At 45.3% G+C, this 23440-nt stretch overlaps 1 protein-coding gene across 3 annotated transcripts in view; it reads left to right on the top strand.

Annotated features, from left to right (window-relative positions):
* The window catches only part of LOC146775817 (FH1/FH2 domain-containing protein 1-like), a 2636482-nt gene that overhangs the window by 429468 nt on the left and 2183574 nt on the right, over positions 1 to 23440 (top strand). For all 3 annotated transcript variants that reach the window (XM_085639988.1, XM_085639986.1, XM_085639987.1), the window contains exon 4: positions 6339 to 6406. In XM_085639988.1, the coding sequence (XP_085496114.1) occupies positions 6339 to 6406 (68 nt within the window). The remainder of the gene's footprint in view (positions 1 to 6338; positions 6407 to 23440) is intronic.

The following is a 23440-nucleotide window of genomic DNA, read 5'->3' as shown; positions in this document are numbered from 1 at the left end:
GTTATGTCCCACCTAGATTACATACATTTAATTAAAGCACAGCTCTTTCCTGTTTGTGACTTCTCATGCCAAACTAACAGACTACAATGGAAAACATTCTTGCTGCTCTGAATTTCCTGTTACATATCCTAGGCAGGACGTTCTCAGCTCGAATACAATGAAGAGAAAAAAACACTTAAACCAAACCGCATTGAGACCTTTTTTTGAAAGCAGGCTGTAGGTTATTTCCAGATACAATTGTGCAACTTTAACATGCACGTTTAAACAGCATTATACTGTTTTTCTGTCTTTACATAATATTTCACAGTGTGTGGGCAAGTGACAGATATAACTGAATAATTAGGTTCTAAATCTAAATTAGGGTTTTGATTCCTTTCAGTTCTTTGGACCCTGGCCCCCTACCACCTTAAGTACTGAATGGGACCCCCAGAAACCGCAAGTATTTGTATGCATTATATGCCTTTTTCTCTAAAGGAAAGTATTAAAGGGTTATGACACATTTACGTGAACACTTAAATTACCTGTGAAATTCGATATTTTAAAAAGTACTTACCTGTTTATGAAGTTCTTGATATCATAACTTATAATAAAAATGAGTTATTACTCTAAATAAGTCTTGGATTTATTCTTGAGTGTGTCTCTCATTTATTGCCTTTGTGAGTACAACAAATGCTTAGCACTACTCTCTGATAAGCCTAAACTGCTCGCTGACACTACCACAAAAGAGAGCATTTAGTGCTCTAATTTTTGCCTCTGTAAACCAGTAAGGGTATGATAGCTGGGTCGGCATTTAGTTACATTCCTGATTTTATTTCTCTTTCTTCTTTTTCAAACCTAACATATGGGGCTCTTTAGACCACATCAACCTCAGGGAGCGCGAAAATGTATTTCTTTTGTTCAGTTTGCAGCCAATACTGTAGCTGCAGACTTCTTTGCTGTTTAACATTAATTTGGTCATTTGCGAGATGCAATCCTGCAACTGCATGTTTACCCACTGAATTATTTAATGTTTCGAACCACTTTCAAAATGTTCTAAGTGAAATAAAGCTAAGGTTGGCATTTATGAGTTTTTTAAATTTTATTCATCGTTGTCTTTTCAAACCTAAAGAATGCATTTTTTTTGGAACGCCTCAATTCTATTATTTCTCTTCTTAACAGTGGCTCAGTTTGAATTTTAATCTTCATTCCATATAAAGTGTTTTTAAGCACCCTTTACATACAATAGCTACTACAATGCTGCCATACCCAAATGTATCCTCCCAAGGAGTTTTAAGATGGCCTCTGCCTTCATCTACTATTCATGCACCAGAATTTGTTTAATATAAAGATCTGGAAAGCGGCATCCAGCATTAGTGGCTACTCCTGCGGGAGCACTCTTTTACAAATAAGGTCTAACCGATTGCTTCCTGCATGCACAATGCATTTTAACATAATTATCATTTAGATGCATTAAAATAAATAAAGAGACACACTACAAGTTTTATGCACCGTCAAGTCCTCAAAATGTATATCTTTTAAATGTAACAACCTCACATTATTTTCAATGTAGACAGCAAGATTTGCTCCAAAACCTATCTGCATGTTCCTTTCTCCTACTACACCCTGTGCCTCATACAACATAGAGAAGATGTGGCATTACAGCCCGAGCTTCCGACTTGGGAACTGGGGACCACTTTCAACTATCAGCGTAGCATTTTGTGATTTTTTTTTTAGAAATAACGTAATCGCCCTGTGAATAAAAAAATAAAATGTGACGTGTAATGCATTCGATGCGCATGTAAACTGGTACTATATCTTTAGTTTGAGTCTGCACTTTTTAAACAGTGGGGGGAAAAAATATGTAGGACCTACTACTGAGTCAAGTCTGCAGCCATTTGGGCAGAGCTGTAGGGCAGCGGGAGATTGTAAGCCATTGCTGTATGTGTTTGTGCGGTATCTGTCTGCTCTGTGTGTGTATATGAGGTGTGTGTCTGTGTGAGCGGTGCCTGTCTGCAGTGTGTCTGTGTGTGTGTGTGTGTGTGTGTTTGTAGGCGGTGCCTGTCTGCAGTGTGTGTGTGTGGTGGCTGTTTGTAGTGTGTCTATGTGCTGTGTCTCTTCTGTCAGTGTCTGCGGTGTGTGTGCATGCGCAAATTTGCATAGGCATCAGAATGTCCTCCCTGTCAAAGGACTTTAATGAATGACTGAAAGTAATAGGCCCAGTATATCATAGATGATTTACCACAAACTTTGATTTCTTTAATGGCTAATGTAATATAATGGATAACGTGCTGCATGGCTAAACACTTATAAGGTCCCAAAGGCGAGCAGTATTGGCTATGCCAATGCTTGTTTTGCTTGGTGGCCAATATTCCACTTCCCATATATGCATTACCTTACATATTTTGACCAATTTTATATTTGTACTTGAATAGGGGTTAGAACAACCCGTTTAAGTAACAGGTTGAATATCCTCTCGTGCAAAGTAAAGTGTGGTTCATTCTTACAGCCATGTAACTGTTTGCCTTTTTTCCGAAAACCCACAGTCTATGAATTATTATGAGGAGCTTTTTAGGTCTCGCATAGGCAGCGCATGCGCTGTCTTTTTGAAACATGCTGTATTGAGGTATGGACTTGAAGCTGTGCCCACTCTCTGCCCATCTTTTAAGTTGGGTGATGTCACTGTCCTTTGTAAATTCTGAGTTTTCATTTCTAAATAGGCTTATTAGTCCCTCCTTAGTACCTCCATGTCTTCTATTGTTACCTCTCATGAGGACTGACCCTTTTACATGTGTTGTTACTAGGTAAGTTTCATTTACGGTCTATAAGCACTATTTCCTTAAACAAGATTCTCCTACCTGCTGTTCCAGGCATACTTTTTGCTTACTAGTTAATATGCAGCATTTGTATCCTGCTCATCATCAGGGCATTTGGAGGGCACCTGTCCTGTCCCCTACAATTTCCTCCCGCCCTGCATGTTTTAATAATTGTTGACCGACATGATCAGCGCTGCGCCCGTTTCACGAGCTCCGCGCTGGTTTCACTTTTATTGTTGTGTATTCCCCAGCTCTTTCGTCCTACTTTCTGTGCTCTCCCTGCCCCTCCCACTTTCTGTGCTCTCCCTCCCCCAATCAGTCAGTAGGCTTCAGCCTGCCTCACAGCCGAGCCAGGCAGAAGGAGAGGATTGGTTGTGCTTCAGCCTGCCTCAGAGCAAGGTGCACTGCCGTCTGTGCCTGCCTTGCTCTCGCATCTGCCTGAGCCATGGACCGGCTCTGATCTCCAGGGAGAACAGAAGGCATGAGCTCATTCTATGATCTTAGTTTCGTTCAGCGCGGTGCTCTTTCACGAGTGCCGCACTAGTTTGCTTTCACTCTCCTGTCTCCCCCACCCTGCTCTTACACTCCATTCAATCTGCTCTCCCTCCCCCTCCCTTCCAGTCAGTCATGGTGCTCCTGCCTGGCCTGGAGAGGTAGGTTTGTGCTGAAGTCTAAATCAGGGCAGGAGGGCCCTGCTGTCTGTGCCTGCCCTGCTTCTCTCATTACAACCATCTTTCTCTGCAGGTATGAGCTCTTTCTATCAGCAAAGTGCCCACTCGGAGCACCGCTCTGGTTTGCTTTCATTCTTCTGTCTTTTCCCCCTGCACTTACACCCCCCTCTCTCTCTGCTCTCCCTCTCCCTCCCCCTCACAGTCACTCACGGTGCTCCAGCCTGGCCTGGAGACGGAGGGTTGTGCTGCAGCCTGCCTCACAAAGTAGCCAGGCGGACGGATATGCAGGCCTGTGCTGCTGGTTGAGCATGGTAAACAAGGCCTGGCTTCTGTTAAGCGCTGATGCCTTTCACATTCTAAATATTCTGTGGCACTAATTGGAGGCATGGATGCACTTTGACGTTTACACTTAGAGTAGAAAGTACGTATGAAAAGTTCACACAATGCTTTCAGTGCTTTGGATTCAACATGATGTAACAACACCTGATACTCACAACCTCCTTCCTATTTTTTTTCTTCAAAAATCTTTTTGGGAGAAAATCTCAATTAGGATTTTATTCACTATTACGTATTTCTGTTGCTAACATCCTGTTTGCTAAATTAAAATGTATTTCTGCTGTAGTTTACATACATATATATTTTTTTATTTTGCGCAATGTTTGTGACTGCTTTGTAAGGGGCGCGTTATGTAATATGCTGTTAGTCTTCTATAACATGCAGAAGTGACAATTATCTGTTATATTTATTATCTATTTTCTCCATATTGCTTTTGTTTGCGATGTGTAATAAACATACTGTGAATTGATTTTTTTCAGTGTACCTGGTGGCAATGTATTGTGGCTGAAATGTACTTTAGACGGTGTGCAATCGTTTTTTTTAACTACGTACAGTTAGAGGCACTTGAACATTGATCCCTAGCTTCAAAGTCGGTACCTTTCTCCCTTTATTTTTGCCAATGATTTTTTTCTTCCGAGCTGTGTAATATGCTGTTTGGTAAAGTAAAACGTATTTCTGCTTTACACTATATATATATTTTTTCTTTATTCTTCACAAGTTTGTATGTGTGCTGTGTAATGAGCACGTTCTATCATATATGTATTTTTTACCTCTGTGCTGTATACCTGGCTTAGATACAGTTAAACTAGTTTTCTTTTAAAAAACGTACTGAGTATAAATGTGCGTTCACTTATATAAACAATTTTGGACTTTAAATTAGTGATCATTTCGGCCAGGGTTTTCCGGTGTGAAGCACAACAATTAATCATGAACACCTGCCTTTAAAGCAAAATAAATAAATAAAGTGATTATAAATAGCAGCAGTTAAGGACATGATGTATGTTTTTACATATAAAGAAACATATTTGTCCGGGATTGTAGTATGTTGGGGCCACAGCAATACTCGAACTTTATTTTCCAGCTTCAAAGTTGGCACCTTTTCCCCTTTATTTGTATTGATTTTTTTGTCCTAGTTATGTAATATAATATTTCTTTGCTAAAATAAAACATTTCTACTCTAGTTTAGCTATATATACATATATATTTTCTTCAACACAATGTTGGTTTTGGGCGTGCTGTAGAATGTGCGTGTTCTGTAATATGCTGTTTGTCTTTTATAACACCCAGTACTAAAAGTCATCTGTGTTATACTTGCTATTTAGGTTGCACTATATGGCTTTTCTTCGTGGTGTTTCATAAATATGCAGTTACATTATTTTTACACTTTAATACCTATAACACATTTTTGTTGAAAATACATAGTAATCTTTTAGCCACATATGGTACTGCACCCTGCAGCATGGCTCGGAAAAGAAATATTTGCAATGCAGTAGGTCTCGCATTTGTTAAAGTTAGAGCTATTGGAGTTAAAAATGACAATGTTTTTTACTTTTTTTGTATACCAATGGCAGTAGTGCTATGCAAATATATTTACTCACCTCAAATAAAAAAATATAAAAAAATAAAAGCATAGTTATTTTCAACACCAACAGCTCTAACTTTTACAAATGCGAGACCTATTGCATTGCAAATGCACGTTACTTAAGACATGGGTTGGTTGACTCAGTCCTTTCGTTAAGCACTTGTTAGAGTGTGGCACTCCAACTTAAATACAGCTGAAAACTACCACATGACTGTCACTTTGTCCATGCTAATAATCTGTTTGCAGGGTTTAGGGTGGGGAGCCTGGAGCAGTACCATTAGGACAATTTATGAAAGTTTCATAGGTAAAGCACAATAACCTGGACCATCAGTCAAGTAGACCCAACCTCTTAAGGCACTCTATCATGATATTGTTTTGTAAAACACATGAGATCCATTAAATCTACGTACCACCGAGAAAGTAAAATTTAATATCTCCTACAAAGGGTTCACATAGTAACTTCAACATTAAAGCAACAAATTATCTCAGTAGCTGACATTGTCTAAATGCTTCTTGAGTGAAATTCAATTACAACGCGTTACAATGATGATCTGTTGAAAGATTTAGAAAACGTAATCTCTGGGAAAGAAGGAATACTGATATATGCCGTTAACCGAGGATGAGCATTGCGCATGTGCTCTCCCTGTTGGATACATTCTCTTTGCATGTCTGACTTCTACTGTCCTGTAGTAAATATAACAGGTGAGTGTAGACCATCTGACGAAGTCTGACATTTGCCATTCTGCAGCTGCGACACCTGATTGTGATAGTTCCCCTTAGGCTGTTTTCCATAAAGAGAGACAGCAAGAATGTTTATGCTGTTTTAAAGAGTGTACCACTGCCTGGTAGCTTCGCCTTTGATTGGCTTACTGATTATAGAGTTTGGGTTTATTACTGATTTTAATGTGGTAACAAGCAGGAACCTAGAATTGTATTTGTTTTATTTATATCTTGCAGAAAAGCTGTATAACTCCACTGGCCCAGAACTGAGACGAGCACTTTTTTCTCTAAAGCAACTATTTCAGGTAATACTAAACGTGAAGTCCTGAATTAATAATACATGTTCCATCTATTGTGACCTCTTTATTACAGGCAGTGAAAACTTGGCTTCTTCCCGTTACTGAGGGATGAAAAGCCAGCACTTCACAGTGATCTGTAATGGATTAATAATATAACAAAGCAAAGTGATTTAAAAGAAAGAAACATCCAGGCCATTAATGAGCTAGAACAAACTCAGAGCAGACAGAATGGAAGAATCTATCTGCTTTATCTACCGCACAACATGAGGAAGAAAGAATTAGAGAAGTGTAACACTAGTCTGGATAGGCAGTGGTGCCCAAATTACTTGGGGCCCCTGTATCTACTTTGTTCTCTTTGACATTCCTATCCACCACTAAAAGATTTGCACGAACACTGCTTGATGGCACCCGATGATTGAATTTCTGATACCATTGTTGCCATTTTCTTTCAATTCAGGGTTTCCGGGCAGTCCTCTTGGTTTGGCGAATGGCTTCGAAAGAGGGTGGGATTAAAAAAAAAATGCTTCACCAATCCCAACCTCGGCTTTAGCTTTAGGGTTTTTTCTAATAATTCTGTAGCTATAGCTTAGTATCACAGACCACCCTAGAGTGATTTTGTTGTATGGAATTACAAGGGTGGAATGCTTGTGAATTTCGATAGAATTATTTGTTTTGAGTCTTATTCCACTCCTGTAACAAATTTTTACCAACCTTAACTGGTCCAGTGGTATAATTGGTTGACTAAATAATCTTGAACTGTGTTGTAAATGTTAATCGCCACAAGATAGCACACTTTGGGTAGTCCTTTATTGTACTGTATTGTAATTGCATTTATATAGTGTTTATTAGTACATAATTTTTAACACCTATAATATTTATACCTACATAAACCTATTTAATTTTAAAGTTCATTGTTACCCCTTTATATGCACACAAGGTACTAAACAAATTGATTGTTTTACTTACGATCACAGGCATTTTGTTCTGTCATTTTGATTAAATTGAGAGCGATCTTCACATGTTCTGTTGCATAAATGTATATATTTCTTTGATACTCAAATTTTGTGTTTTAACAAACCAAAAAAATTTGACACGATTGTTCATGTTGATAGGTCACCTTAGCTTGACACAGAACACGCTGGATATGTTGGGCTACCCGCCTGTACAAAACTTATTGATTCACATTTACAGTCACACAGAGAATCAAAATTTGTGACTCCCTATTCATTCCAGCCGTCCCAACCATTTGCCCCACACTTGTTTGAACTTAGCTGGACATCCCCAAGCCATATATACTGGTTGTTTCTGCGGAGCTCACCAGTCAAATCCTTATCTCCATCGGGTGATTGTGAGGTGGGGGGGGGGCTCTTCCATTTAGTCGCAAAGTCTCTTTTGGCCACCAGAAGGGCTGTACCCAGAAATGCGTTGTCTGCTCTGGAGCCTCTATACCTTTCAGGATCCCCAGGAGCAGGACTTGAGGTGTGAGTGTAACCTCCCATCTCAGTACCCCACTGAGTTCTCCAACCACTTCCGTCCAGTATGTTGCTTTGAGGGCGCAGGACCAGGTCATATGATAAAAGTTGGCAGGCTCCTCCGTACATCAGGGGCATATCAGGGTTGGTAGAAATCCTGCTTGGAATAACCTGGCAGGGTAGAGGTATGCACAATGGAGGTAGTAGAATTGGATCAGTCTGTCTGGCCGAGATGGTGGTCACCCGGGGTGGCCATAAGGGCGTCCCTCCAGTCTTCATCTTCCATAGGTCCCAGCCATTGTTCCCATCGTATCCGCAAGTGTTCTAACGTGGTGGGGGAGTTATTGATGAGGGATTTATAGATCTGGGAAACCCCTCCCTTTCCCAGTTCCCCCATAAGTATTTTCGCTTCTAAGGGACTGATCTCTGGAAGTGTGGTGCCCCTGGGTATGTGCATCATAACTGCGTGTCAAAGCTGCAAGTAGTTGTGAAATTGCGTAGTGTTAAGGGAGTATTTGTGTTGCAGGTCCTAAAACATTCAGACCTCCAGACCTCTCCGATTTGGGTGATACCGATAAGGTCTCATTTCTGGAATCCCTCCAACCGCGCCACTGCTCCCACCCACGTACTAAGCCGCAAGGGTGTTTGCAGTGTGAGTTTAGCCTATAACGGAGCCCAGAGTGCCAGGCTAGGATGACTAATCTTATGACAGCAGGGATATGGTGAGGGATTAGCGAGCCATAAAACATTGCATGGATCTGCAAGAATCCAATCTTCTCAAGCTCCTGGAGGTATGCCGGGTCTGCTTACCCTCCTGAAAACTAATCTGATCACCAATAGACATGTGGCTAAATAATAGAGGTAGAGATTGGTCATTCCCATGCCCCCATCATATGGAGCTTTTTGGCAGTGGGCAAGCGCCATTCATGATCTCAAGTTCCCCCAAAGGAACGAGATGGACATTTTATCCAGGGTGCGGAACCGCTGCCGTGGGAGATGGAGAGGTATATTGTGCAGTATGTATAGGAATTGGGGGGAGTATCATCATCTTATACAGTGTGATTTTCCACATCATGTTCAAGGGGAGAGTTTGCCACTTCTGTAGGTTCTCCTTGGATCTTTTAGGCAGTGGGGCTAGGTTAAGGGATCAGGTTAGTTCGGAGTGTATTGCCACTCAGATCCCCAGATAGCGAAAGCTCAGACGTCCGAATGGAATGTTCATTTGCCACACCATGCATTTGCGGGAAATGTGTAGTGGAACTAGTGTTGATTTGGCTGGGTTAATTTTTAGTCCTGAAGCTTCACCAAAGAGTTTAAGGATTTGCATGCATTGTGGGCCCGTACGAGCGGGGTCTGCCATGAATAGGTGCACCATTACTAAACAATGGGGGAACCCAGATAAACCACAGGACCTGGGTAGGTAATAGTACAAAAACAATTGGTCCCAACGGGATTATTTTAACATTGATGGTACCACATGTATAGAAAACAGACAATCAAAAAGTGAAAAACTATTGGATTTTATCATAAATTTGATTAAAAAAAAAATCTATATATATTTTTTTTTTACTTTTACAAACGTTATGATAAAGTTGTTAAAAAGTGAGTAAGAAAGTGATTGAAGAGCGTGCTTGTGATAAAGATCAAGTAAAAGACAAGGATTATACATAAAATCAATATATACAAATTCAAATAGAGGAGGCCTATCCGGAATTTCCTTGTAATACTGATTTACACCGTCTTACTTAGCAACCTATGTCTTGGAACAGAGATAAGACGAAAATCGTGTTTCCGGTATAGGTAATAGGTATGTGTCGACGTTTCAACCCCAAGCGGAAGGTAGGCCAATTAACTCCTTAATAAGGGGACTTCATCAGGACAGGGTGAAGAGCAACCTAAAAGACAACAGTCAAAAACTGTTGGTAGGCCTCGTACAAGGGCCAGCTGGCTCCTGGTGGCCCATAATGTTGTATTGCCAAAAAAGTCCACAAGAATCTAACCGCTGGGTGTGCTATAGGTGATTGAATCTGTAGTGTGGGCTTGTAGGTATCGAATTTACCCGTAAGGCATTATAATGCAGCATTTCGTAGGGCTGAATCAGATCATGTGCCAGGACTGTAACCCCGCAATAAGATGAGGGTCCTAGGGTAGGGACTAAATCCACTGACTGGTAACATATTAATATCAATGTCAATGGTATGGTAGTGCTATCTGGTGTATAGCATGCCGGATAGCACGACCATACCAGAACTGATTCGAACTCACAAAATCCCGTCTTTTGCATTATAATGCCCTACAGGTAAATTGGATACCTACAAGCCCGCACTACAGATTCAATCACCTATAGCACGGCCAGTGGTTGGATTCTTGTGGACTTTTTTGGAAATGCCGAATTATCAGCCCCCAGAAGCAGGCTAGCCCTGTATACAAGACCTACCACCAGTTTTTGACTGGTGTCTTTTAGGTTGCTCTTCACCCTGTCCAGGTGAAGACCTCCTATTAAGGAGTTAATTGGCCTAACTTCCGCTTGGGGTCGAAACGTCGACATATACCTATAACCTATAACCTATACCGGAAACACGATTCTCGTCTTATCTCTGTTCCAAGACATAGGTTGCTAAGGAAGACAGTGTAAATCAGTATTACAAGGAAATTCCGGATAGGCCTCCTCCTTATGAATTTGTATATATTGATTTTATGTATAATCCTTGTCTTTTACTTGATCTTTATCACAAGTTCTCTTCAATCACTTTGTTACTCACTTTTGAGCAACTTTATCATAACGATTGTAAAAGTAAAAAATATATTTATGATAAAATCCAATAGTTTCGCTCTATTGAGTGTCTGTTTTCTATATTTTGGGTACTATGAATAGGAGCAAGTCATCCACATACAAGGCAATACGTTCTTCGTGGGACGTGTTCCATCGCCATCCCTGCATTTGAGCGTCACATCTAATGAGTCGGGCCATAGGCTCCCTAGCTAGCGCAAAAAGTAAAGTGGGGGGGGGACAGCCCTGCTTCATTCCTCAGCTTATGCAGAATTCTTTAGACAGGACCTCTTTGTTCAGGACCTGGGCAGATGGATTGGAATATAACTCTTTCACAAGTCCTCTGAAGTATGGCCAAAGCCCCCGGCCTGTTCCAAATGGGCTGCAGCGGACTCCAATTGGGAAAGGCGGTCGTCTCGGGCCTGGTGCATCTTTTCTAAATATCCTTTGGCAGAGCCTATGATCGTCGCTTTGCCGGCCACCCAGAGCGTACCAGGGGAGGTGACCGATCCCTCGTTCTGTTGCAAATATTGCTTAAGCTCCTCTTTTGTTGCATTTTTGCAGTCCCTGTGCTGCAGGAACCAGGTATTCATTCTCCAGATGGGGCAAAGAGCACCGGTAGGTCTCCCTATGTCCAGAAATAGTGGTGAGTGCTCTGAGAGTCCTCTGGTAAGTGTATAGGCGGTTGCGATCTGGCGAAAGTCGGGGGTAGGCTTGAACATTAAATTGATACCTGAATGGGTATGATGAGCTGAATGTATGCATGTGCTGGCGGAGGTGTGGGTTCCATACTCTCCAGACATTGCATAGTTCCAGATGGGAGGCCCACTCTGTGAGCCTCTTGGGATACAATCGCCGCTCTGGGAAGGGGATGCCAGAGGCGTCCCATTCCGGGTTCATTGCTGCATTGAAGTCCCCTGCACCTCTGTTATACCCTGGGGAGAGGAGTCAGTATGGTTGTAAGATCACGGAAAAAGGGCTCAAGGACTGCTTGGGGTATGTAGACTGTTATCAAGTTGAGGGCACCCCCCCCACACTACCCCGGTGAGGGCCAAGAAGCGCCCTTGAGGGTTGCAGAGTTCTTGAGTGACTACAAAGGGAAAGGAGCGACAGAGGATTGCTGCTCCTCAAGACCCCGTGTGAATCCCTTATGAAACATACTCTCAAAACCTTGTCAGGCTAGAAATGGAAAGTGGTTACCTAGCAAGTGGGTTTCCTGCAACATGAGTGCGGAGGGGGTAGAGCGATTAGCGAACTTCAAGACTGCAACACCTTTCACCTTGTCCAGGAGACCATTGACGTTCCAGGAGAGGATGCGTAGGGATTCTAGGTGAAGGTGGGGTGTCGCCATGGGCGGTTCTGCTGGGGGGGTTGCAATGGTTGGCTCGAGTCGTGGTTGGACCCTACGTGTGATTTCTGTGGGTATGGGGCACTGAGGAGTCTCTAAAACAATGCCAGCGCGTGAGTGATGCAGGCATGTCATGTCATGTGTCTCAATCAACCAGAAGAGATAAAACCAGAACAAGCAACTAAAACCCCAAACAATCCCCCCAACCATCCCCCCTCCCATACTTCGTCTCTTGAAACATCGGTCGCCCTGAAAAGGAGAACTAAAACAGGTTCAAATATTGCAGTTTGTGGACGGAGTGGTAGACCCCTCCTTGTCGACGGATGTGTGAATGTTCAAGAGTCCGGAAGTGTTTGTGGCCGTCCAGGCCATCACTTGGCAGCAACTGCTACCTTCATGCTCAATCGTTCATATTGCTGGGCTGCGTGAGAGATACAAGTCTGATTTCTTCAATCGCTGGCGTTGGAGATCTGCTCCCGGGCATCCCCTCACTTGGTTCTTGCTCTGTGGTCTCGTCTCCATGGGGGTACCAGATGAGCTTCTCATGGTCGCCTCAGGTGATGAGGATTTCTTCCTGCTTGCGGTGCGTCCCCACCGGGAGCGGGTGTATCGCTGTTGCGGCTTTGGCGGTCGTCCCACTGCGGTATTAGACTGCCTCTGAGTGGGGGAGGAGGAGTTCTTGTTGTGTCTGGGAATGGGATGTTCTTCAGTGGCACAGGTCCACGCCCCTTCAGGGGAATCAAAGAAGAGGCTTTTGTTGTTGTGAATTACTCTGAGGTGAGCTGGAAACCGGAACCGGTATGAAAGATTGAGGGCATACAGTTTCTGCTTGACTGCTGTGTAGGATCTCCGTTGCACTTGTACCTCCTTAGTATTATTCGGGAATATCATAACTTTGTTCCCTTGGTAAGAGAGATTGGTTTGAGAGCGCGCTTCCTGTAGAATGGCATCTCTGTTTTTGAAGTTCAGGATGCGCACAAAAATGGGCCTGTGCAGAGCCCCAGGTGGCAGTCTGTGTGTGAGTGCGCAATGAGCCCTCTCCACCATGAACCACGTTGAGAGGCGGTCCGCTGGCATCCACAACTTGACCCAGTTTTCTATGAAGGTCACCACCTGAGCAGATTCTACCCTTTCCAGAATGCACTCAAGTCAGAAGTTGTTCCGGCGGGAACAGTTTTTCGCATCCTCTGCTCTTTGTAGCTCTGCCGTGTGTGAGAGGAGCTTTGAGACTTGACCTTTCATTGTTGCAACTTCATCATCTACGGAGGATAAACATGATTCCACCTCTGAGGTCCTAGCTGAGTGTTGTGGAGATCCTGTCGGATGAGTGCCATATCAACTTGCACTTCACCGATCTTACTTCCCACTGAATCCTGTTGCGTACGGATCGCCTGAGGAATGGTGGTCAAGTCTCCCTCAGGTATAGGGGTCTTGTTCGCGGTAGCAGCATTAGTGGCCTCACCAGTTGTGACAAATTGCTCAATGCAAGTCTGGTAGGGAGGCGGCCTTGCTGGTCTGTCCTGGCCTATGGCTTGTGCTGAACTTGTCCTTTCTGTCTCCTCGAGGTATAGCTATCAAGCACGGCCTGCCAGGGTCTAGGGATGTCTGGGCAGTCATTCACTGTTCCTCTCGAGTGCAGGGTTTGCACTCGATGCGTTCTACGGGGGAGGGGTACAGTCTCTCCAATGTAGACACCCGTTTGCCCAATGCCTGGTTCCTTTCAACCGTCTTCCTCAGTCGCCTTCTCCCCTTAGCTTCTGTTTTGTACTTGGGCGGGACTTTGATTTATGTTGCTGCTGGAGGTGTTTTCTGCTACGTGGGGTGGCTGGATGAGGCTACCTGGCTGAACTCTGTTAGAGTTTGGGGTTTCCCTCCCTTCAGTGGGGGCCGGAGTGGGTCTGCGTTATTCCAGATCTTGGCTCCTTGGAACCACATGCCAGCAGGGACCTGGGGGGCACCAACCAGGCTTCGGTGCACAATCTCAGCACATAACGTGCCCCCGGGCCGTGTCCTCTCACCCCGGGCTCCAGGAGTAACTTGCTCTCAGATGGATTGTGTGGGGGGCCCCGCAGATATAGGTCCGGAGCAGCACAGAGGTCCACAGGGCGCAAACCCTAAGCGGGGCTCCCCCAAAGGTTTCACCTTCGCCTCCCTAAGTCATTCCCGTACCCTTCCAGGCATGCCATGGCGGACACTGTCCTGGGTGGGTCGCCCCACTCCACTGCAGGGGCCTTTCTCTGATGCCTCTTTGGTGTCACCCCAGGCCGTTTTACTGGGGGGCCACCCGCGAAAGGCATCTTTCTTACTCTGGGATCCACCTCTGCTCCCCAGTTCACATGGGTTCCCAGCGTAGGTGACAAGCTCGAGAAATGTAGTGGGCCTTCCGTTGGTGGGCGGGGTCTCCGCCCGCTCAGTACGTCGTCTCTGTTGCCCCAACAGGGCCCAGTTCCCCAACATCTGCAACCGAGGCACAGCCCAATGCAGTCTTGACACAATTCTGCTTCCCCTCATCAGCGGTGACGAGTCCAGACCGCGGGGGTCCGGGCGTCTGATTCCATGAGGCTGTGGCGGTGTGTCTCCGCCAGTGCGGCCTTACTGCTCCTCTCTCCTTCTGAGGTGGGGCGGCAGTTTACGACCACGGGTGTCGGGGCCACCGTATCGGCCATGCCCTGGGGCCCTCCAGCCACCTGGTACCACCTCTCAGCCGCTTTGGAAAAGCACCGACATTTTGAAGGCGGGTCCTCTGCCTGCTCGGGATCCTGGTGTCCTCGCCTGTCACCCCACTTCCCAGGCAAGCCGGACCACCCCGAGCCACAGGGCTCGCGCCATGAGTTTGCTCCTGCCTGTCCCCAGTCCTTGGTTCAGACCGCCTTGGGACGAGGCCATCGTCTCTCTCGCGGGTCTGGTGGCCGGAGGTGGGACTGGCCTTTGAAATTCTCTCGTCAACCGCACGCAGGTGCATCGGAGGCAGTACTCACCACTGCAAGGCAGGGCTCTACCATCACCCAGATGCTGCCATCTTGCCCCTGAGTCCTGTTATTTCTCCGACTGTTTCTCGGATGTGGAGTCACCGCCTTGTTCTGGGACCGTTCTGCAGCATGCTTGGGTGTTTAGGGATGGTTTTGTCTATCTCCGGCTCCGTGTCTTGGTGCTGGATGTGAGCGGATGACTGAGTGGTCTGGAGCACTCTCAAGAATGCGACCTACATCTTGATGCTTGCAGCTACGCCTCCATATATGTATATATTAGTGGCCATCACCACTGTGTAGTAATAGCCCTTTACGTTGAAAACACTTTTTTTGCTCTGCCTATAATTTTTGACCTTCTGGATGGATTTGCACACAATTTAGCTTATCGCTAGGACAGTCAGCTGAAGTTCAGTATGTCTAATTTCATGCAGATCTCTGCAGGGGAAAAGGTTGGTGGGGGAGGAATTAAAAATATAAATGTTTTCCCATAATACTCCCATAAAAAAACGTTGCTCACATGTGCAGCCAAAACCTCTGAGCAGATTTATGCCAGACTTGGCATTAAAGTACAACTTTTTTTCAGAAAGCATACTTTCATTGTTTTGGTGTAAATCTGTTCAGTTGTTTTTGAGACAGTTGCTGAGTGGGATTTAAAATGTTGACAGTTTTTGTTTTGGCAAACGTGAATAATTCACAAGTCTGAGAATTAAAAAATAAAACAAATACATTTCCCCTGGTAGAGAGAGCCTTTTATCCCCTCTTCCTTGTAGCCGTGGTTTCGAATTTTTACTTCAAATCCAAGAGATTGGATTGCCTGCCAGAAGAGAAAAAATTCTTAGGCAGAAGACATTACAGGACTCTTTTGTAATTTGAAACCATAACTGGAGATTTTCAGTGGTTATGCGCTTTTTTTATTTTTTTAAAATTCTGTTTATTATTTTCAACCAGATAAAAACAGACAATCATCCATAGTAATATTACAAGCGGTTAACAATAAATCATTCATTCATCCTTATGAGGCTACAGTCACGGCAATAGCAGATCATTGGGCATAACAGTGCGAAGCCGGACATTGTATCAGTAATAGAGTTGAACTGAGTAACAGCTTCGCCGACATCATTTGCCCGTCTCACTCACATGCCCATTGCACATTTCTTTATGACCATATAACCATACATACATGTGGGTAGCTGCCCATCTTAGTTGAACGTAGTCCCGACGGGGCCAGATAGGATCTTTCTGTTGTTGATGGCCAGAGACCCCACATTCAATGTTAGGTAGTATGGGTGTCCCCCTCTCCTCCAGAGGACAGCCCACCCATCCCTACAATGTGTCAAGTATGCCCTCACCACTCCAAGAAGAAATCTATGCCACCTACCACCCCTATAGGTCTTCGATCCGAGTGTGAAGTATGTATCTCTTAGGGGGTCTTCCCGGATACCGCCAATGCAGGAATAATCTTCATTGCGTAGCCACAGTGGCATCAGAGGAGTCAGGGCCATGTGAATATGACAGTAAATAGCATGTCAGGGGGGCCCAGATATCCCTGGGCCTAGAGGCGACAGGGAGCATTTCAGCATACGTGGTGAGTCTTTCTTGGCAAATCACTAAATCAGCAATCCAGTCCTTAAACTTAGGCGCCCTCCCCCTGCGACAAGCCACCCGCCTCTTGGCCCTGAGGGAGGGCATGAGCAACATATTTACGATTTACTGCCGGGACTGACTTAACATACCCCAGTAGAGCCATCAATGGTGTGGGCTCGATCCGTGCATTCCTCATCAGAGCCAAAGCTTCAAAGACTTGCCTCCAAAAGTCGTGCACCCTCGGGCAGTCCCAAGCCAGATGTAAAAAATCTACACTAGGAGCCCGACACCTATCACAACTGTCCGAGTCCCGCAGATTAAATCTGCGCATCTTTGCTGGAGTATAATATAATCTGTGTAAAATCTTATAATGGAGTATACGGAGCCTGCTACTGGCCGAGACCCTCTCAGTTTGCAAACTACAATATTCCCATTGGTCATCCGTCAAGACGAAACCCAACTCTTCACTCCAGCGCCCACGGGAAGGCGAGTCCGGAGCCGGACTCTGCGTGTGTGCCGTTCGATATATTAGGGAGACCAGTCGTTTGCTCGTCATGTTTTTATAGTATAATCTGAAGTGGAGCTAAAGCTTGCGGCTCCACAGGAAAGTCGAGGGTTAAAGACCGAATTCCATGTCTAAGGCGGATATATAAAAAGACATCCATCAGTCTGTCGTAGGCCCTGGAAGATGTGTTCAATAGTGCGAAAGCGACCATTATGGTAGAAGTCCCCCCAGGTGGTGATGCGAGTTCGCTCCCGGAAGTGGTGAAATAATTTCTCCCGGAGCAGGGGTATGCTTGGGTGAAAACTAAGAGGCAACAATGGGGAATAGAGCAGAGGGACATTCAACATGCGGCCAATACGCTGCCAGGCCGTTGCGGTGCATGTGAGTGTGGTCGGCTTATGGTCTCTGGGCATGCTCAAGTCATACAGCACCCCCTCTAACGGCCAATGCTCAGCCGCCACTTGCGGCATGTACCATGGCTGCTTCACCCAAAACCACGCGTAGTAAGCTTGTGCACTAAGGTAGTAGAGTTCAAAATTCGGTATTCCGAACCCTCCCTGTGCATACGGTCTGATGAGCACCTCCCATTGCAGCCTCAGCTGCTTCCCTCCCCACACGAGGCGCGTCAATTCGGATCTGAGCGTCTTGAAAAAAAAAGGCCCCTGTGTAGTACAGGATATTTAAAAATAAATAAAGTAGTTGGGGAAGGATCACCATTTTAATAAGGGAAGCCCGCCCCGCCATAGATAGGGGAAGGGCTATCCGGCGACTGATATTTTCGGTTATGCGAGTCATTGTAGTGCCATAATTCAAACGCATGAGTTCCTCCCTATCTTTAGTGACCCGAATACCTAGGTATCGCAGCTCTTCCTCGCACCACTTCAAGGGTTAATCTAACGGGAACCGTCCTGTGGTCGCCGTCAATGGGAAGACGCAAGATTTCCCCCAATTGATTTGAATCCCCGACAGCGCCCCAAATAGTATAAATTCTCTTAATGTCGGGTTCAGATTTTGTTGCCGGTCTCGTATATAGAGCGTGATATCGTCGGCATAGAGTGAGATTAGTATCTGCCGCATATTACACCGCAGAGCCTTGTCGTTATGACGCTGTCTCAATCTGGCCGCCAGAGGCTCTATTGCAAGGGCAAAGAGCAAGGGGGACAATGGGCACCCCTGCCTTTTGCCTCTGGTGATATGGAAGGCCTGCGACGTATTCCCATTAATTAACCGGCAAGCAATATAAAAGCCGGATCCATGATAAAGAGTGGTGGGAAACCCATCCGCAGCATAACCCCGAAAATATAATCCCATTCAATGGAGTCGAACGCCTTGGTGGCGTCTAAGAATACAGCGGCTAACGGTAAATCCGGTGAGACATTATTGAGAACAGCAAATAGAGTTTGTAATTATGAGAGGTGGCTCTTCCGGGCACGAAGCCCGATTGATCTGGGAGAATCAAGTTCTCCATGAGCAGACTCAGGCGAGTGGCGATGAGTTTGGCTAAAATTTTAGCGTCGCAGTTGAGGCGAGAGAGCGGTCTGTAGGAGTCACACTGCCGGGCGACTTCCCAGGTTTCAAAAGGGAGACAATGATAGCCTCCCTCATAGATGCCGGTAGGCAGCCAACCTCCATGGATTCCTCATACACCACGCGTAGGATGGGGGCCATGAGATCTGTCTGTTTTGTAGAACTCTATGGGGATGCCATCCGTACCCGCAGCTTTCCCAGATTGCATACTCATTAAAGCATCCCTGACCTCATCCAGTTCGAATGGTGCGCATAGGAACTCCCTCTGCCTATCGCTCAGCCAGCCCAGCGCCACATCGTCCAGAAAACTGTCCAATTCCAAGATGTCCTCCCTCTGAGTGGTGTACAGCTGGGTATAATGACGTGTGAATGCATGGAGAATATGGGTAGTGTCACCATGAACCCTTGCGTCGGTGTCCTCCACCTCTATCACATACCCGGATTGCCGGTCCCTCCTTATTATTTGTGCTAAGGCCTTACCGGGTCGATCTCCTTCTCCATATCAGCGCGCCATCCAGAATTTCCCCCGGAAACGAGTCTCCCTCTGCGCAGCCTCCATATATTCCGAGAGCGTTTCCCTGAATTTGAGTTGGGTGGTGCTATTCGGGCTCGCAGCCAGTTGTGCATCCAGCGATTTGAGCTCCCCCTCCAATCTACGCAGTGTATTAAGTATATCTCTTAACATCCCCGCCCCTTTTGCGATACAGAACCCCCGTAGAGTGGCTTTAAACGCCTCCCAGATAGTTTCCACACTATCCACTGAGCCCTTGTTACGTACAAAGAAATCCTTTATCTCTTCTCGTAGCTCTGCCTGGAAGACTGTATCCAGTAAAATGGGTGCATGCAATCACCAGGCCCTGCGCGGAGCGTAAAGTTCTTCGGACGCCAGCGAGATCCTAACTGGGGCGTGATCAGAGTATGTTCTAGCTAGATGCTGCACCGAAACTATCGCAGGCCCCAGGCCCCGGGATATCAACCAATAATCCAGACGTGCCCATGACGCTGCCTGTGCTGTATAATGCGTTCCCTCTCTAGCGTGTGGGTGGACGTGCCTCTAAGCATCGATCAAGTGGCAGGCAGCTATGGTATCTTGAAGCGCCGCGCATGCTTTGGTGCAATGATGAGGGGCAGGGTGTGATCTGTCCTGGCCAGGGTCATACGTTACATTGAAGTCTCCCCCCCCCAAATAATATGGCTAGAGCCTATATCGAATATCCTAGCCCATGGTTTTGCGCTTTTGGGTCAGAATCATAATTCAGTTTTTTTGTAGTTATAGATAGGATTCCGCGAGATAGGAACACCTCGTATTTTTGATAGGTACTATCTTTACCCCGATTTGACGAATCTCCACAAAACTTTGATGACTGATTCCTTTTTCTACATTGACAGATGATGCAAAGTTTCGTAGTGATTAGTTAAGTGGTGCGGGTTCCAAAAAGACGTTTTTCCACGGATGCGTAGTTTTATAGACTTTTTACACAGACGTAGCAGCAAAAAGACAGATTTTCATGTAATTTGGCAGGAATATGGATTATGGTGTGGAAAGTATCTCTTTTGCTATTTCATGAAAATCTGTTTGGTAGTTTTGAAGTAAATAAAGACAAAATCGGAGTGAAATATTGGACTGAAGTATATGGCGATAACAAAACGCAATATGATTGGCTGATGACTACCTTTACTAAAGTAAAAGGCAACCATGTTGCTTGAACCATGCTTTGGCTGTGTTCTGTGTGGTTATATGCACCATATTAATATGTCATTTGTAGCTTTAGGAACACCTAAGACACTTTTATAAAAGTGTTAATAATAGGTAGAGAAACATATTTTTATTTTTCTCTATACTTTTAAGAAAGGTAACTGAGTACCGCGTACTACCTTGGAAGTACTTCGGTTGCTTTTGAAACTATTAAAAACAAAAAAAATTATAACAAACAATAAAACAATATTAAACAACAATAAAATAGGTCCCCAAGTCCTATAATGGTTGCCAGCAACATTTTTCTCATATTTCTGGCAGCAGATCAGAGCACTTGTTTCCAATCAGAATGCTCCATTCTTTAAAAATTTGATTTGAACCTCGCAAGAGTTCCTTGAACCCAATCGTCCAGATAGACAAATATTTTGAAAGCTTAATTTCTCAAAAACTGCTGAACTGATCTACACCAAATCACAAAAAGAACCATCTGTGGACCAAGATCTAGCTTCCAGCTACATTTTGTGTAATTCTGTTCAGCAGTTTTTCTGGTAGCACAGCCTAAAGAAGTCTATGAAAAATGATTGTGGATTTTAGATTATGGGAATCTCCTTTTTTCTCTGTCCCCACTTGACAGACACCCTGAAACTTGCCATTCACAAACTAGGCAAAGAAGAGCACTTTTTTTGGAAATGTTGGTGGAGATTTGTCAAACTGCGCCTAAATTATTAGAAACACAAAATGTTTCCTTAGAATTTTTTTTTTTGTTTTGTCAATTTCTATGGTTTACTTTTATCCCATTTCTTAACTCTACCATCCCTGGAACCTTTGTTTTTATATATATATATATATATATATATATATATATATATATATATATATATATATATATATATATATATCAAGCTCCTGGTTGACACACGCAGTTTGGAAGGCACTCGAGCAGCTGCGTAAGGCTCAACCTGTTCCTTGGAATTCCCAGAAATCCCCACAGTGCCATTCGGACAGCCAATCTGGGCGTGGCAGATGTTAAATAGACATTAAAAGCGATGGGGGTGTGTTCATCATGGTATTGCCTTTGAAGAAGTGAATAAACGAAACGCGTCAGGCAAAAAGTGATTTGCATTTATTTCTGCTTGCAGGCGGATGCTGCCCGTACCAGTGATTCAAGGAACAGGCTGAGCCTTACGCAGCTGCTAGAGTGCCTTCCAAACTGCGTGTGTCAACCAGGAGCTTGATATATATATATATATATATATATATATATGTATGTATGTATGTATGTATATATGTGTGTGTATGTATATGTATATGTATGTATATATGTGTGTATATGTATGTATATGTATGTGTATATATGTATATGTATGTGTATATATATATATATGTATATATATTACCTATATAGGCCAGTAGGTAGACATAGTTAGGACCTATTTTCCATAGGAAATCCGTAACATTTTATTTGGAATAACTTTGGCGCCGATTGACGAATCTTTGCAAAATTTTCCAAACTTTTGGCCAGCTCCAGTCCGCTCCTATCCTGAAAGTTTCACTGTGATTCATCAAGCGGGGGCGAGAAAAAAGGGGGATCCCAAAACGCGTTTTCCCCATGCATTTTCCCATAGGACCTTTAGCCGCAGCTACAGCGCGAACTGCTGAACGGAATTACACCAAATTTGGCAAAGAGGTAGTCCTCAGTTCAGACTCGTGCCTTTTGCTAAAATGGTGTAAATCCGTTCAGTAGTTCCTGAGAAAATCACAGTTAAATGTACATATATATCTATGGCCTCGGAGGATCCGCGCACCCTACCGATCACGAGCTGAATTTTAATTGGCTGCCAACACTCTGAATCAGGAAGTGTTGGCAGCCATCGTGCCTCTGTAGAACCGAGGCACAAGAAACCCCCCAAAAAAGGCGCAAAACGTGAAAAGGTGTAGGGTAGAAACACCCTGACCCCCTAGGCCTGCTCAGGGGGGTCCCATAAGGACCCCCAAGGCCCCAAAAAGTTAAAAAAAAATTGTTTTTAAAAAACGGGAGGATGCGCGCATCCTCTGATAGAAAAAAAAATTCAGCGCGGCTCCCGCACAACATATGCTAATTTGCCCCCGGGGGGCCAAATTCCAGGGGCATATTGTAAAATTAGGTGGGGGGGGGGTCCCAATCCCCCCCTCACTGCCCCGGGGACCGCCACCCCCGGGGCACTAGCATAAAATAGGCGGGGGGGGCTCACGGCCCCCCCCACAGCCCCGGGGACCGCCACCCCCCAGGGCTTCTTTAAAATGGGTGGGGGGGCTCTCGAGCCCCCCAGCCCTGGGGACCGCCAACCCCGGGGCAATTTTAAAATAGGTAGGGGGACTCAGGCCCCCCCAGCCCTGGTGACCGCCACCCCACCAGGGGCTTCTTTAAAATGGGTAGGGGGGCTCTCAGGCCCCCCCAGCCCCTGGGACCGCCACCCCCAGGGCTACTTTAAAAAGTGGGAGGGGGCCCCCTCCTGGAGCCTTGTACAGGCCCTGGGGACCGCCACCCCCCAGGGCCGGCTCCTGCAGTGTCCCGGGGTGCCCATGCCCGGGACACTGCTGTTTGCAATGCCATTGCAAACTGCTTTGCTTCAATGAAGTGAGAGCAGAGAAACCTGCTCTCGCTTCAATGAAGCAAAGCAGATTGCTTTTCCACATGGGGTGCAACATGTTAGCTGCTCCCCATGTGTAAAAGCAATGGGACCGTGGAGGGATTGGGGACCCCACCACGTTCCCCAACGAGAGCCAGGTCCCAGGGGATAGGGTCACCGGAACCATAAGTGGCCTGGGAGGGGGGCCACGCGGCCCCCCCCATCACCATTAAGAAGAAAAATTAAATAAATCACTGGCCGGCCCCGGGGGATGGTGTCCCCGGGGCCTTAAAGTGGCCAGAGGAGGGGGGCTACGCAGCCCCCTCCATAAAAATATTCTAAAAGTTAGCCATGCCCCAGGGATGGGGTCCCCGGGGCAAATTATGGCCTCGGGAGGGGGGCCACGCAGCTCCCTTCCCAATTCAAAAAAAAAAAAAAAGAATTGGGGGCAGGCCCTGGGGGATAGGGTCCCCAGGGCCAATAAATTAGAAAAAGAAGGGGGGCTATACAGCCTTCTTAAAAAAAAAAAAAAAAACTGGATCCGGCCGGAGGCCACGCCT

Source organism: Triturus cristatus, chromosome 12 (assembly GCF_964204655.1).
Source record: "Triturus cristatus chromosome 12, aTriCri1.1, whole genome shotgun sequence".
Lineage (NCBI taxonomy): Eukaryota > Metazoa > Chordata > Amphibia > Caudata > Salamandridae > Triturus > Triturus cristatus.
This window is presented reverse-complemented; position numbering and strand designations above follow the sequence as displayed.